The 14,304-nt window shown below is 44.2% G+C and overlaps 1 protein-coding gene across 2 annotated transcripts in view; it reads left to right on the top strand.

Moving 5' to 3' along the window:
* LOC117510490 (apoptosis-inducing factor 3) overlaps positions 1 to 14,304 on the top strand; it is an 86,317-nt gene that overhangs the window by 27,405 nt on the left and 44,608 nt on the right. For both annotated transcript variants that reach the window (XM_034170220.1, XM_034170219.1), the window contains exon 2: positions 6,778 to 6,972. Coding sequence is in view for 1 of the 2 variants with exons in the window: in XM_034170219.1 (XP_034026110.1) it covers positions 6,942 to 6,972 (31 nt within the window). In the remaining variant the exon portion in view is untranslated. The remainder of the gene's footprint in view (positions 1 to 6,777; positions 6,973 to 14,304) is intronic.

Raw genomic sequence — 14,304 nt, 5'->3', positions numbered from 1 at the left:
ACCGCAGCTCCCTCCAACAGGTGTCTCCACTCCTCAAGAGCCTCTTTCACCGCAAGAAGCTCCCGATTGCCAACATCATAGTTCCGCTCCACCGGGGTCAACCTACGGGAAAAATAGGCACATGGATGGAGAACCTTGTCGGACTCTCCGCTCTGGGACAGCACAGCTCCTATCCCTGAGTCAGAGGCATCCACTTCAACAACAAACTGGCGATTGGGATCGGGCTGCACCAGAACGGGTGCAGACGAGAACCGACGTTTCAACTCCCTAAACGCGGCTTCGCACCGATCCGACCAGGTGAAGGGGACTTTAGTGGAGGTCAGGGCCATCAGGCGGCTAAGTACCTGGCTATAGCCCTTAATAAACCTCCGGTAGAAATTTGCGAAGCCGAGGAACTGTTGCAGCTTCCTACGGCTTGTCGGTTGGGGCCAATCCCTCACCGCCGCAACCTTGGCCGGATCGGGTGCGACGGAGTTGGAGGAGATGATGAACCTCAGGAAGGACAAAGAAGTGCGGTGGAACTCGCACTTCTCGCCCTTCACAAACAGCCGGTTCTCCAACAACTGCTGCAGGACCTGACGTACATGCTGGACATGGGTCTCAGGATCCGGGGAGAAGATGAGGATGTCGTCCAGGTATACGAAGACGAACCAGTACAGGAAGTCCCGCAAGACATCATTAACCAATGCCTGGAACGTCGCGGGCGCATTGGTGAGGCCGAACGGCATGACCAGGTACTCAAAGTGACCTAACGGGGTGTTAAATGCCGCCTTCCACTCGTCTCCCTTCTGGATCCGAACCAGGTGGTACGCATTTCTAAGATCCAATTTGGTGAAAATTTGGGCTCCATGCAGGGGCGTGAAAACAGAATCTAACAGAGGCAGCGGGTATCGATTACGAACCGTGACTTCGGTCAGCCCTCTGTAGTCTATGCATGGACGGAGTCCGCCATCCTTTTTGCCCACAAAAAAGAAACCTGCACCCATCGGGGAGGTGGAGTTCCAGATCAACCCAGCAGCTAAGGAGTCCCGGATGTAGGTCTCCATTGATTTGCGCTCAGGACGAGAGAGGTTGTACAACCTGCTGGACTGGTACTCAGCGCCTGGGATCAAATCAATGGCACAATTGTACGGACGGTGCGGGGGAAGAGCGAGCGCCAGATCTTTGCTGAAGATGTCAGCAAGATCATGGTACTCCTCAGGCACCGCTGACAGATTGGGGGGGGGGCTTTAACTGTTGGGTATTTTCTCCTCCAAACATTCTTAAAACCTTGATAAGACAAACAGAGTCAAGAAACACCAATGAGACAGAAAGTCAAATTTATCTCGCGCGGAGTGCAGTCAGGCTGTACACCAAGGCTACACTAAAGTCTGGCCTGCTCTCCCGCTCTTTTTATTAGAGAAGCCCTCACCACATAAAAAAAACTTGTCCTAAGGGTGGGGGGGGACAACGCAAGACAAGTTTCTTCCCGTAACATAAACACATACGTCAATAAGTGCAGCTGTAAGGAAAAACAGTTTCTTTCTTTTACTCTTATCGTCGAAGGTCAGCACATCTCGTTCGTCTGTTGCAGTTATCAGCTGTTCTGCATCTGCCTGGAGTGTCCTGTTCTTCACACTAAGCATCACATCACAACAGTCAAAACAACCTCCAGTTCTTTTACTCCCAGTTCAGCCTGACCCCATCATGCTTCACTCCCAGTCGTTAGCGGCTACAAAACAAAGTTGTATAATAATAATAAGTACATCCAGCTCTTCATTCCCAGTTCAGATCGACCCCAGCATGCTAAAACAAGGTTGAATAACACGTACATTCTCAGGGTTAGGTGCAAAACAGCACAACACCGTTTTCATGAGAAAAAAGACAAAGGTACAAATGTTTAACAGTGATAACATATATACAAAATCTTTAACATTCCCCTCCTGTTTATCGCCTGTTAAACATATAGTAGGCATCACCCAACTTAGCACTTCTTTTTGAGATTTTCACTAAGAGGTTCATCATGGTATGTTCTATAGGCTTACACCCCAGAGGTGATGTCATCATCGTCACCATCATCGGTGTCTGGGTCATCATACTTCCATTGGTCTGGGTACATTAACCTCCTCATTAGTCTTCACACCGGGTGGAACCGAGGATCCTAAACATTCCCGGTGGCAGGTGTCGCTCCACTGCATCACTACCCCAGACGGCCAATCAATCCGGGGATTGTGCTTTAATATCCATGGAAACCCCAAAATCACTCGGGAGGTAGAAGGTGTTATATAAAACATAATCTCCTCCCTGTGATTTCCAGACACCACCAATGTCACTGGTTGTGTCTGGTGTGTGATTAATGGGAGAAGGGTGCCATCTAGTGCCCGTACCTTCAATGGGGAAGGTAGTGCCACTAGAGGGAGCCCTACCTCCCTGGCCCATCTGCTGTCCAGGAGATTCCCTTCTGACCCCGTGTACACCAGTGCTGGGGCGTGAAGGGTAAGATCCCCATAAAGGATCGTCACTGGGATGCGTGCTGATCTACGGGTTTTCCCCGCGTGGATGTTATGGCCCACTCTTAACCCAGTCTCTAAGGGCGGGCGTTGAAGTTTAACCGTTTGGGGCAGTTTCTTTGTATGTGCTCATCAGAGCCACAGAAAAAACACTCCCCGCGAGCCAGCCTCCGTTGTCTGTCATGTGATTTTACTTTGGCCCTGCTCGTGTCCATAGCTTCATCAGCAGGGGGAGCTGTGGCTCCACGGAGCTCTCTGACTGTGAAGCGTGGGGACGGCGGCACCCTTTCGGACCCGGAAGGAAGAGGGACGGCTCGTGCCCGGCCATGCCCTTCACCCCGCTCCTGACGGTGTTCTTCTAACCAGTTGTCCAACCGTATAACCAGCCCGTCAAAATCCCGTGGTTCATCCTTAGCCAGCAGGTGCTCCTTCAGGACCGGAGACAGTCCATTTACGAAGGCGGCGCGGAGTGCAACGTTATTCCAGCCGGACCTCGCAGCTGCGATGCGGAAGTCGACTGCGTACTCGGCTGCACTCCGACGTCCCTGTCTCATAGACAGCAGCACAGTCGAAGCGGTCTCACCTCTATTGGGATGATCAAACACTTGTTTAAACTCCCTCACAAACCCAGTATATGTCGTTAGGAGCCGTGAATTTTGCTCCCAGAGCGCCTTTGCCCAGGCGCGTGCCTGTCCTCGAAGCAAATTGATGACATAAGCCACCCGGCTAGCATCTGACGCGTACATGATGGGACGTTGTGCAAAGACGAGTGAACTCTGCATTAAGAAGTCCGCGCACATCTCGACATAACCTCCGTACAGTTCCGGTGGGCTTATGTATGCTTCAGGGGATTGGGGGGGGGGGGGGGGCGGGGTTCGTTGAATCACCACTGGAATGTCTGTATTTTGTGCTCAGTCGGCTGGAGGAGGTGCTGCAGCAGCGCACAGAGTGCGCGCTTCCACCTGGGCGGTGAGAGCCTCCATCCTCCGATTGAGTATGACGTTCTGCTCGGTTACTAAATCCAACCGAGCAGTGAAGGCGGTTAAGATTTCCTGCAGCTCTCCTAACACGCCTCCTGCCGATGCCTGTGCACCTTGTGTTTCCATTGGCGGTTCAAGCGATGGTTGACACCCCTCGGGATCCATGACGCTGGCCGAGAAATCCTGTTGTGAAAAGTGTAGGAACGCGGACCCACAACAGGGGGCGCAAATGAACGGACAATGGAATAAGCCAAATATAACAATTTAATGTTGTGAATGTGCACAACAGAGCAACAGACAGCACAATTGAGATCAACAGTCAAATTAGTTACGGTGATGTGTGAGCAGGCTCAAGGATAGAAGACGCCTGTCCAGAAAAGAGCCGGATCCCACACGCCTTCCACTCCACCGGACCTGAAGCAATCCTGGAGCCACCAAGCGCTGGGTCCCCAGGTGGCCACTGCCTCCGTCTGTCAGATCGGGTACTGCTGGCAGGAAGAACAGACAGGTGATGGTGGGTGCGTGAACACCCAGCAAACAGTTCAGTATAAAGGTGGAAAGCACCTCCACCTCTCAATCACAATTCTCTCGGAGCTCGTGCAGATCCTGAAGTCACACTAAACAGAGTCTGCAAACTCAGAATTAATGTCAGTCAAGCACAGAAGTAAAGACGTTACCACTGTATGGCACCAAAAAGGCTGAGACGTTTACTTGTTCGGTAGACGATTTCTCGGCAGTGAGGTGAAGATGCTGCCCAGCTCTTATGGAGGTGTGGATGATGATGATGAGTGACAGCTGGCGTTGTTGACGAGTGACAGCTGCCACTCCCGGTAGCTCCGGCGCCCTCTCGTGCCTGAAGCCCGCACTTCAGGCAGGGCGCCCTCTGGTGGTGGGCCAGCAGTACCTCCTCTTCAGCGGCCCACACAACAACATGTCCGGTGAGTATGCCGGCCATGCAAGAACTGGGACATTTTCAGCTTCCAAGAATTGTGTACAGATTCTTGCAACATGGGGCTGTGGATTATCCTGCTGCAACATGAGGTGATGTTCTTGGATGTATGGCACAACAATGGGCCTCAGGATCTCGTCATGGTATCTCTGTGCATTCAAAATGCCATCAATAAAATGCACCTGTGTTCTTCATCCATAACAGACACCTGCCCATACCATAACCCCACCGCCACCATGGGCTACTCGAACCACAACATTGACATCAGAAAACCGCTCACCCACACGACACCACACACGCTGTCTGCCATCTGCCCTGAACAGTGTGAACCGGGATTCATCCTTGAAGAGAACACCTCTCCAACGTGCCAAACACCAGCGAATGTGAGCATTTGCCCACTCAAGTCGGTTACGACGACGAACTGGAGTCAGGTCGAGACCCCGATGAGGACGACGAGCATGCAGATGAGCTTCTCTGAGACGGTTTCTGACAGTTTGTGCAGAAATTCTTTGGATATGCAAACCGATTGTTTCAGCAGCTGTCCGAGTGGCTGGTCTCAGATGATCTTGGAGGTGAACATGCTGGATGTGGAGGTCCTGGGCTGGTGTGGTTACACGTGGTCTGCGGTTGTGAGGCTGGTTGGATGTACTGCCAAATTCTCTGAAACGCCTTTGGAGACGGCTTATGGTAGAGAAATGAACATTCAATACTCGAGCAACAACTCTGGCTGACATTCCTGCTGTCAGCATGCCAATTGCACGCTCCCTCAAATCTTGTGACATCTGTGGCATTGTGCTGTGTGATAAAACTGCACCTTTCAGAGTGGCCTTTTATTGTGGGCAGTCTAAGGCACACCTGTGCACTAATCATGGTGTCTAATCAGCATCTTGATATGGCACACCTGTGAGGTGGAATGGATGATCTCAGCTAAGGAGAAGTGCTCACTATCACAGATTTAGACTGGTTTGTGAACAATATTTGAGGGAAATGGTGATATTGTGTATGTGGAAAAAGTTTTAGATCTTTGAGTTCATCTCATACAAAATGGGAGCAAAACCAAAAGTGTTGCGTTTATATTTTTGTTGAGTGTAGTTAGTATCTGGTGCACATTTGGTGAGAAACCATGAAGTAGTTTTGACGTAATCCTTCAAAGCCTATACAAAGGGAAATCTTGATCCAGAATCTGAATCCAGATCCATATCACCTCCAAAATTCAGTGGAGTCTTCCATGCCCTAATATCTATCTGTGGTGCACATTTGGACTTTAAAGGACTGTACTCTCTTGGTTAGTTTAGTCAAAATCTGTGCAGTAGGTTTGACATAATAAAGATTTTAATGTTATTACGTCCTTGGTGGATGTAATAAGGGCGATTCTAACTCTAGCCCATGCTGCTGAGTCTGACATCAAACTTGTTAAAGGTCTTAGTGAGGTAACCCTGTTAAGGAAGCGTATTGCATTCACTTGATCAAAAAATTAGACTGCTGATCTCGTAATTCCGAGAAAAAGATTCATAATTATGAGATCCTGACCACTGAGAGACAAAGAGGAGTTCATTTCCAGCCAGGCACATCCCAGTCTGGGTCCCCCGTGTCCCGCCTCCACGAATAGTTTCGGGGAAAATCCACACTTTGTGTGTGCATAGAAGTGGTGTGCGATCACAGTGCAGTGTTGGCGGTTACAAATTGCCTGATTTTTGATTATGACTCGGGAATTCTCAGGCTTGTCTTTACTGAGAGACTGGAAGTATGGAAGCCCATATGGAAGCTATTAACAAAAGAAAAAAAATAGCCTGATCTCATAATTACGAGATCAAAATATCGCAATTATGAGATCTTTTCTCGTAATTACGAGATCGGCGGTCTAATTTAATTTTTTTTTATCCAGTGCATGCAATTTGCTTCGGTACCCTGTGTACCAAGTTTCACCTTGATAATACAAAGTCTTTGTCAAGATGCCACGTGCACAATGTTTCAGAGACCTCGCCCCCTGGTGGCCACAATTAGAATCAAAGCATGATCAATAACAAATGTCTGAGGGCTTCATGGGGTGACTTTTTTGTGTACCACGTTCTACCTTGATTCACATAATATCTGCCAAACTATCATGTAAACATCTTTACAACATGGACATGCATGCACAGACAGATGCACACGTGGAGAGGTTTTGACAACAGACAAGTTTAATGTGACTGAGCCAAGAACAAAAAGATTCTTTTGCTTAAATTCTACTGAGCAAAAGGAAGTGAGGGCATTATGTGATGAAATTTGTACAACTTACATCACGACAGCAGAGTTCATGTCATTGTGAATGAGTGTGATCCAGGATTGTCTTACTGGCAGTATATCTCTGTCCAAACAGATTATGTGGGGGAGCTGACGTGTGGGATGGCCAGTCTGGACACACAGGTCCTCATACATCCACTTGTGTGCTATCACCCCCTCCCAAGCAAGAAGGCCAGCTCCAGGATCTGAGCACAACCTCCAGCTCCCTCTCCCAGGGTGACCCTTGATCCTGGGGCCACCATGGGAGGATGTTTCTCCAAACCCAAATCAGGTAAAGGACTGTACTTGCTAAGGTTGTTTCGTTTAGTATGTATGGTTTTGAATTTGGAGTACTGGAAAACTACTGTAGTTACAGTGAGGGAGACAGCTAGAAGGTATTGGCTTTGACATCTGGACAGAGGAAGGAAGACAAGGAGATGAAGATGAATATAAGGAGAAAGGCTGTTGAAAAAGAAATGGGATGGTTGGTGAGATAATGAAAGTAGGCATAGAAGATCTGGCAAAGGCTAATGTAAAGGCATACTGTGAATTGTACATGGTACACGAAGTTGAAAACTAAGGAAGGAGAAAAGGAGTTGTAGCAATTGGCCAGACAGAGGGATAGAGGTTGAAAGGCTGTACAGCAGGTTAGGGTGACAAAGCATGCAGATAGAAATGTGTTGACAAGTGAGGAGAGTGTGTTGAGATGGTGGAAAGAGTACTTTGAGAGTTGATGGATGAGGAAAATGTCAAGAAAAAAAAAAACAAATGAGTGAGAGAGAGAGAGAGAGAGAGAGAGAGAGAGAGAGAGAGAGAGAGAGAGAGAGAGAGAGAGAGAGAGAGAGAGAGAGAGAAAGGTTCGATGATGTGGAGTGGATAAACCAGGTAGTTCAAGGGATTATTAGGGAAGAAGAGCTATGAAGAGTGGAAAGGCAGTTGATCCAGATGACGTTCCAGTGGAGGTATGAAAATGTCCAGGAGAGATGGCAGTGAAGTTCTTAACCAGACTGTTTAATCAAATCTTGGCAAGTGATAGGATGACTGAGGAGTGGAGAAGTGTAGTGGTTTTGATTTATATGAGCAAGGTTGATGTGCAGAACTGCAGCAACTACAAAGGCATAGCTTTGATGAGCCACAGCGTGAAGTTATGTAAAACAGTGCTGAAAGCCAGGCTTAAAGAGGTGAAGACCTGTCAGTAGCAATATGGTTTCATGCTGAGAAAGAGCACCATAGATGCAATGTTTGCTCTAAGAGTGCTGATGGACAAGTACAGAGAAAGCCAGAAGGGGTTGCATTGTGTGTTTGTGGACTTAAAAGAAAGCTTATGACAGGGTACCAAGAGAAGAGTTGCGGTATTGGGTGAGGAAGTCTGGAGTGGCAAAGAACTACGTACAGTGATGCCCAAACGTTTGTGAAACCATGATCTATGTTGGAATGACGTCAAATTAAAAATAAAATGTTTTCTGTATAAAATAATTGCTAAAATCATGCTTTTTAAACTCACAGTGAAAAGTGAACTCTACAACATGAAATAAATGAAATAAAAATATAAAAACCAAAATGATGGGTTGCATAAATAATGGCATCCTTTAGCGTATCACAAGTAAGTCATCACTTTTACAGCTTCTTTTCTTCAGACAAGCAAGCGATGGATACATGAACATTTACAAGAGAATGAGTATGTCTTCTGTTTCATTTACAGCAGTCATCAGTAAATTCACACAGTATGGTACTATATGGAGGAGGCAGTTTTAAAAAACTGAATGACTGTGCAATAAGGAGATGAGTGATGAAAGCCATCAAGGCAACCAGACAACCCTGAAGAAGTTATGGGCTTCTGTGGCTGTGATTGGAGAAATTGTGCACAGTACAAATTTTGCATTTTGTTTCACCAGTTATAAAGCTTCATCATGAAGCCGTATAGAGAAGGATTTTCTTAAAATGAAGACTTGAACGTTCAGCTGCAGTTTGTACCTGACTTGTCTGAAGAGAACTTGCTGTAAAAGTGTTGATGTAACTGTTATATTCATTCATTTATACATTCATTTCCTCCGTTTTTTGGAATGTGTTGCAGGCCAGAAATGCAGTAATGGATTTATATTAACAACTGAAAGGAAAATGACGACAGAAAACATAAAATATCTTTGGGTCATACTGTCTGCAACAATATACAACCCCTGGCAAAAATTATGGAATCACCAGCCTCTGAGGATGTTCATTCAGTTGTTTAATTTTGTAGAAAAAAAGCAGATCACAGACATGACACAAAACTAAAGTCATTTCAAATGGCAACTTTCTGGCTTTAAGAAACACTATAAGAAATCAAGAAAAAAAAGATTGTGGCAGTCAGTAACGGTTACTTTTTTAGACCAAGCAGAGGAAAAAAATATGGACTCACTCAATTCTGAGGAAAAAATTATGGAATCACCCTGTAAATTTTCATCCCCAAAACTAACACCTGCATCATATCAGATCTGCTCGTTAGTCTGCATCTAAAAAGGAGTGAACACACCTTGGAGAGCTGTTGCACCAAGTGGACTGACATGAATCATGGCTCCAACACGAGAGATGTCAATTGAAACAAAGGAGAGGATTATCAAACTCTTAAAAGAGGGTAAATCATCATGCAATGTTGCAAAAGATGTTGGTTATTCACAGTCAGCTGTGTCTAAACTCTGGACCAAATACAAACAACATGGGAAGGTTGTTAAAGGCAAACATACTGGTAGACCAAGGAAGACATCAAAGCGTCAAGACAGAAAACTTAAAACAATATGTCTCAAAAATCGAAAAATGCACAACAAAACAAATGAGGAACGAATGGGAGGAAACTGGAGTCAACGTCTGTGACCGAACTGTAAGAAACCGCCTAAAGGAAATGGGATTTACATACAGAAAAGCTAAACGAAAGCCATCATTAACACCTAAACAGAAAAAAAAAACAAGGTTACAATGGGCTAAGGAAAAGCATTCGTGGACTGTGGATGACTGGATGAAAGTCATATTCAGTGATGAATCTCGAATCTGCATTGGGCAAGGTGATGATGCTGGAACTTTTGTTTGGTGCCATTCCAGTGAAATTTATAATGATGACTGCCTGAAGAGAACATGTAAATTTCCACAGTCATTGATGATATGGGGCTGCATGTCAGGTAAAGGCACTGGGGAGATGGCTGTCATTACATCATCAATAAATGCACAAGTTTACGTTGATATTTTGGACAATTGAAAGGATGTTTGGGGATGTTTCAAGATGATAATGCATCTTGCCATAGAGCAAAAACTGCGAAAACATTCCTTGTAAAAAGACACATAGGGTCAATGTCAACGAGTAGATCTGATTTGATGCAGGTGTTAGTTTGGGGGATGAAAATTTACAGGGTGATTCCATAATTTTTTCCTCAGAATTGAGTGATTCCATATTTTTTTCCTCTGCTTGGTCTAAAAAAGTAACCGTTACTGACTGCCACAATCTTTTTTTCTTGATTTCTTATAGTGTTTCTTAAAGCCAGAAAGTTGCCATTTGAAATGACTTTAGTTTTGTGTCATGTCTGTGATCTGCTTTTTTTCTACAAAATTAAACAACTGAATGAACATCCTCCGAGGCCGATGATTCCATAATTTTTGCCAGGGGTTGTAGAAGTCAAAGTAAATGTAAAGATCATTGGTTTTTAGATGATTTTTGTTTTTTGCTTTTTCATTTTCCATATTTTCTCACCTTCATCTGATTTGGGGTTGTATGACAGAAAACATTTGAGCGCACAGTATGAGCTGACCCGCATAGTCCATTTATCTATTCAGCCATTTAGCCACTGAGAGAGTCCAGTGAGAGAGTCTCTTCAGCGGTGGAAAGCTTTCTCTTTCTCTTCTCCTGCAATTCAAGTCACTACTATGATTTTCCATTGATTTTAATTAAGACTCGCTCAGCAGGAGAAAATTCCAGCCAGATTACTGTGCAAGAACCAAATGATCAGCACATTTTTCCAGCCGAACAGATAAAGCCCACTGCAGTGAAAAAGGGTTACACAACTATTTTCAATATGCACAAATGTAAGCCTGACAGTAACATGCATCATCAAAAAAAGATGTGTTGTAAACCACAGTTGAACACCTGCCTGTTATAACATCAGTAATTTATTAAATTTAGAAAATAAGAAAAGTGGAAATACTCTGGAAATAAATATTAGTTGCTGATAAAACAGTCAAAATGTTATTTTATTTTCATGTTATTTTTCTCCATAAAAGGCTTGAAGATTATAGAAATAATGATCTTTGATGAAAGTCTGATAAAGGCCTCATTATTCAATCAAATCATGGAACAATCAAGTGTTTGATGGAAGTTAACTGTGCAGTGTGAGGAAAATTATTATTTATCACCAAATTGTCAGGTGACCTGTTTTTAATTTTGTTGCTGTCATGATTGGGCTTGTGGGGTTTATTGGGGGCTTTTTTTTCTTGTATTATGCTCCTGTTATTTTATTATTGCTTGGGTTTTGTGTCAGGGATTTTTCTTGTCTGGTGTTTGGTGTTGGGCGGTTCCCTCCTGTCCTCCCTCCTTGCCACACCCTGTTTCGGATCTTTCCTCCACACCTGTCCTGCATTTCCTCGTAATCACTCCCTCTTTATTAGCTGCACCTTTTCCTCTCACCTGGTTGCGAGATTGTTGTGGTTTGTGTCTCTTTCGAGCCTGTATCTTCTGAGTGTCTAGTCCTGTTTTTGCCTACCTGTGTTTCTGATCTCCTTGTCTCTTTTTTGGACACTTTCTCTGCCTAATGCTTTGGATACTTTTGCTTGTAACGGCCTGCCTTTTTTGTGTACCGAACCCTGCTCAAACTGTTGTTAAACCCTGTCAAACTTATGTCTGAATCCTGCAATTGTGTCCAACCACTTCGCACCATTGAGTCTGACAGTTGCCTGTAAAATGAACGAGAAGTGCACTGGTATTACTGTATGCATTGTGGTGTTTACAAGACTTTTTTTTTCCAGTGACAAGTGTGTCTAATGGCACTTGAAACAGCAGAATTCTGCTAAACATTTATCACAGTATTTGACATTGCAAGGCCTTCTGTGCTGGCCTAGATATTGTCAGAGTGAGAAAATTTATTTTCATTCACATTACATGGATTTTACAAAAATCATTAATTTGTTATTTACTGATATCATTTATACCGATGAACTCATTTCTGCTTTCCCTGAGCTGTGCTGCTTGTAGATCAGCTCATATGGATGGCAGCTCAGTTTTATCCAATCAGATTCCCCCCTGCTGTCTCTGGGTGAAGAGTCTCCTCTGAGGCCTTCAGAATTTCAAGTGATTTTATCTCTGCTGTTAAAACAGTTGAGGACGATATTGTGAATTGTCATGTTTTTTTTTTAACCATTCATACTTATAGTTTACTATGTTGGGTGTGTTCATTGACACTCTGTGACTTGGTAGCTGGTTGTAACTATCTTACAGCTGCCTCAGCAGTGAGTGTGGATCAGAGAGCCATTTTAGTTGAATAAAGTTAATTGTAAATATAAAATGGAAATGGTCTGTGTTTATATAGGCTTTTCCATCTGAATCAGAAGCTCAGAGTGCTTTACAGTAATGCCTCACATTCTCTCTCACACACACACCAGTGTCAGGGTGCTGCCATGCAAGGTGCACACTACACACCGGGAGTAAGGACCTTGCCCAAGGGCCCTTAGTGATTTTCTGGTCAGATGGGTGTTTGAACCAAGGATCCTCTGGTGTCAAGCCTACGGCTTAACCATCAATGAAGCTAACAAATAACGGAGAAATGTAGAATTGCACACAGCCTTCTGAAGACGTCACCCATCCAAGTACTAACCAGGACCCACTCTGTTTAGCTTCTGAGATCTGACAGGATCAGGCTCACACAGAGCAGACTGGCTGCTGATGAGTAGCTTTGAAGATGAAGTTTTAGTTTTGTGCATTTTTACTTGCTAGCAATTATTGCTGCGGGATGAATGATGGGGCAGCACGGTGGCTTAGTGGTTAGCACTGTTGTCTCAAAGCAAGAAGGTCATGGGATCAATTCCCACCTGTGGAGTTTGCATGTTCTCCCCGTGTTTGTGTGGGTTTTCTCCGGGTGCCCTGGTTTCCTCCCACATTTAAAGCCATGCAGGTTAGGTGGATTGGAAGCTTTAGAATTGTCCAGGTCTTCCTTGCAAAAGAGGTCTCAATCTCAATGGGACTAACCTGGTTAAATTAAATGACGTCTGTGGTCTGCCAGTGTTCATGTGTCAGATGTACACACAGATAATGTGCATCTTAACTGGAATCTGTTTAATTCAGGATTTTGTATGCCATTTTTTGCTCGATGGTCATATGTGTAAATGTAGCTTTTGTGGTATCCCCTGTAGCTTTATGTTTTCTCTGCTTCAACTCCCTGACCACAATCAGAAAGCTTTTTACTTTTCCTCAAGCTCTCTCTCCATTTCATTTCATTTCAATGGAGCATTATTGACACGGGAAACATGTTTACATTGTCAAAGCAAGTGTTACATAGAGCAAAAAATAAAAATTAAGAAGATGTACATACAGTCAACCATATTCTACGGTAAATAAATGTGTAAATGGGAGATGTGGGATCAAAATAATACAAGCAAAGTCGCGAAGCTCGCTCATGGTACATGGCGTCCTAAACAGGAAGTGCCAAATTTCAAATCCACAGTAAAACAGGAAAAGTTCAAATGTCAAACACTTCCTGGATTGGCAGGAAGTGCCAAATTCTCAGTCACAGTGAAACAGGAAATGTCAAATGTTGAGCACTTCCTGGCATGGGTGGAGCTAGAGCGGAGGCCAGGGTTTCACTGGACTCCCCTGAAATCTGATTGGACACAGATGACTGACATGTCACGGCACCGAACATCTGGTTGAAAGAGCTGCATTTTCAAATCAGTGAGTCACATTGACTGGTAGGTTCCTCCTGTCCAGTAGTTTGTGCTGTGTACCACAAAAAGTTCTAATCCACCTTAGTAGAAGAAGAAGAAAAATGTTTGCTTCAGATTTGAACTGAACACGTTGTTTGAACTATGGACTTCTAATCACACCAAACTTATACTGGTGAGTAAACGATCATATTTTATGCCAGAAATGAGGTCCAGGTTGTTAAAAGCAGCATTTCTCCTTTTAATGTGGGTTGCCTTATATACACATGTTTAAGCTAACAGACAGCAGCTGGTTCATGCTCTGTTGGCTTATTAGTGCAGCAAATAACTGAAACAATCCTTTAAATGGTGATACAAGCATCAAATTCAGCACAAATATAGCTGTACCTAAATTAATGGAACAACTTTAAATTTTGACCCCTGTACAAACTGAAACTGACCTTTGTCACATTCTTGCTGCATTTACCTCATAACTCCATAACATTCAGTCATAGATAGTCCAAACTATACTTTTATTGGAATCCTTATGATCAGGCAAATAATGTGGTGCAGTTTTCTATATGACTGGGGCATCTTTTAATTCTGACCCCTGTGTAAATCTTCAATTGACCCCTACCTGGCTGCCTATTGAACATTCAAGTAGTCAATCCAGTTTTTTCAAGAGAGTTCATGTCTATGGATTATTTGTGCCAAATTTGATGCTTGTATCACCATTTGTAGGATTCCACTC

The sequence above is a fragment of the Thalassophryne amazonica genome, chromosome 5 (assembly GCF_902500255.1).
Source record: "Thalassophryne amazonica chromosome 5, fThaAma1.1, whole genome shotgun sequence".
Lineage (NCBI taxonomy): Eukaryota > Metazoa > Chordata > Actinopteri > Batrachoidiformes > Batrachoididae > Thalassophryne > Thalassophryne amazonica.
Note: the sequence above shows the minus strand (reverse complement) of the source record. Positions and strands in the feature narration are given on the sequence as shown.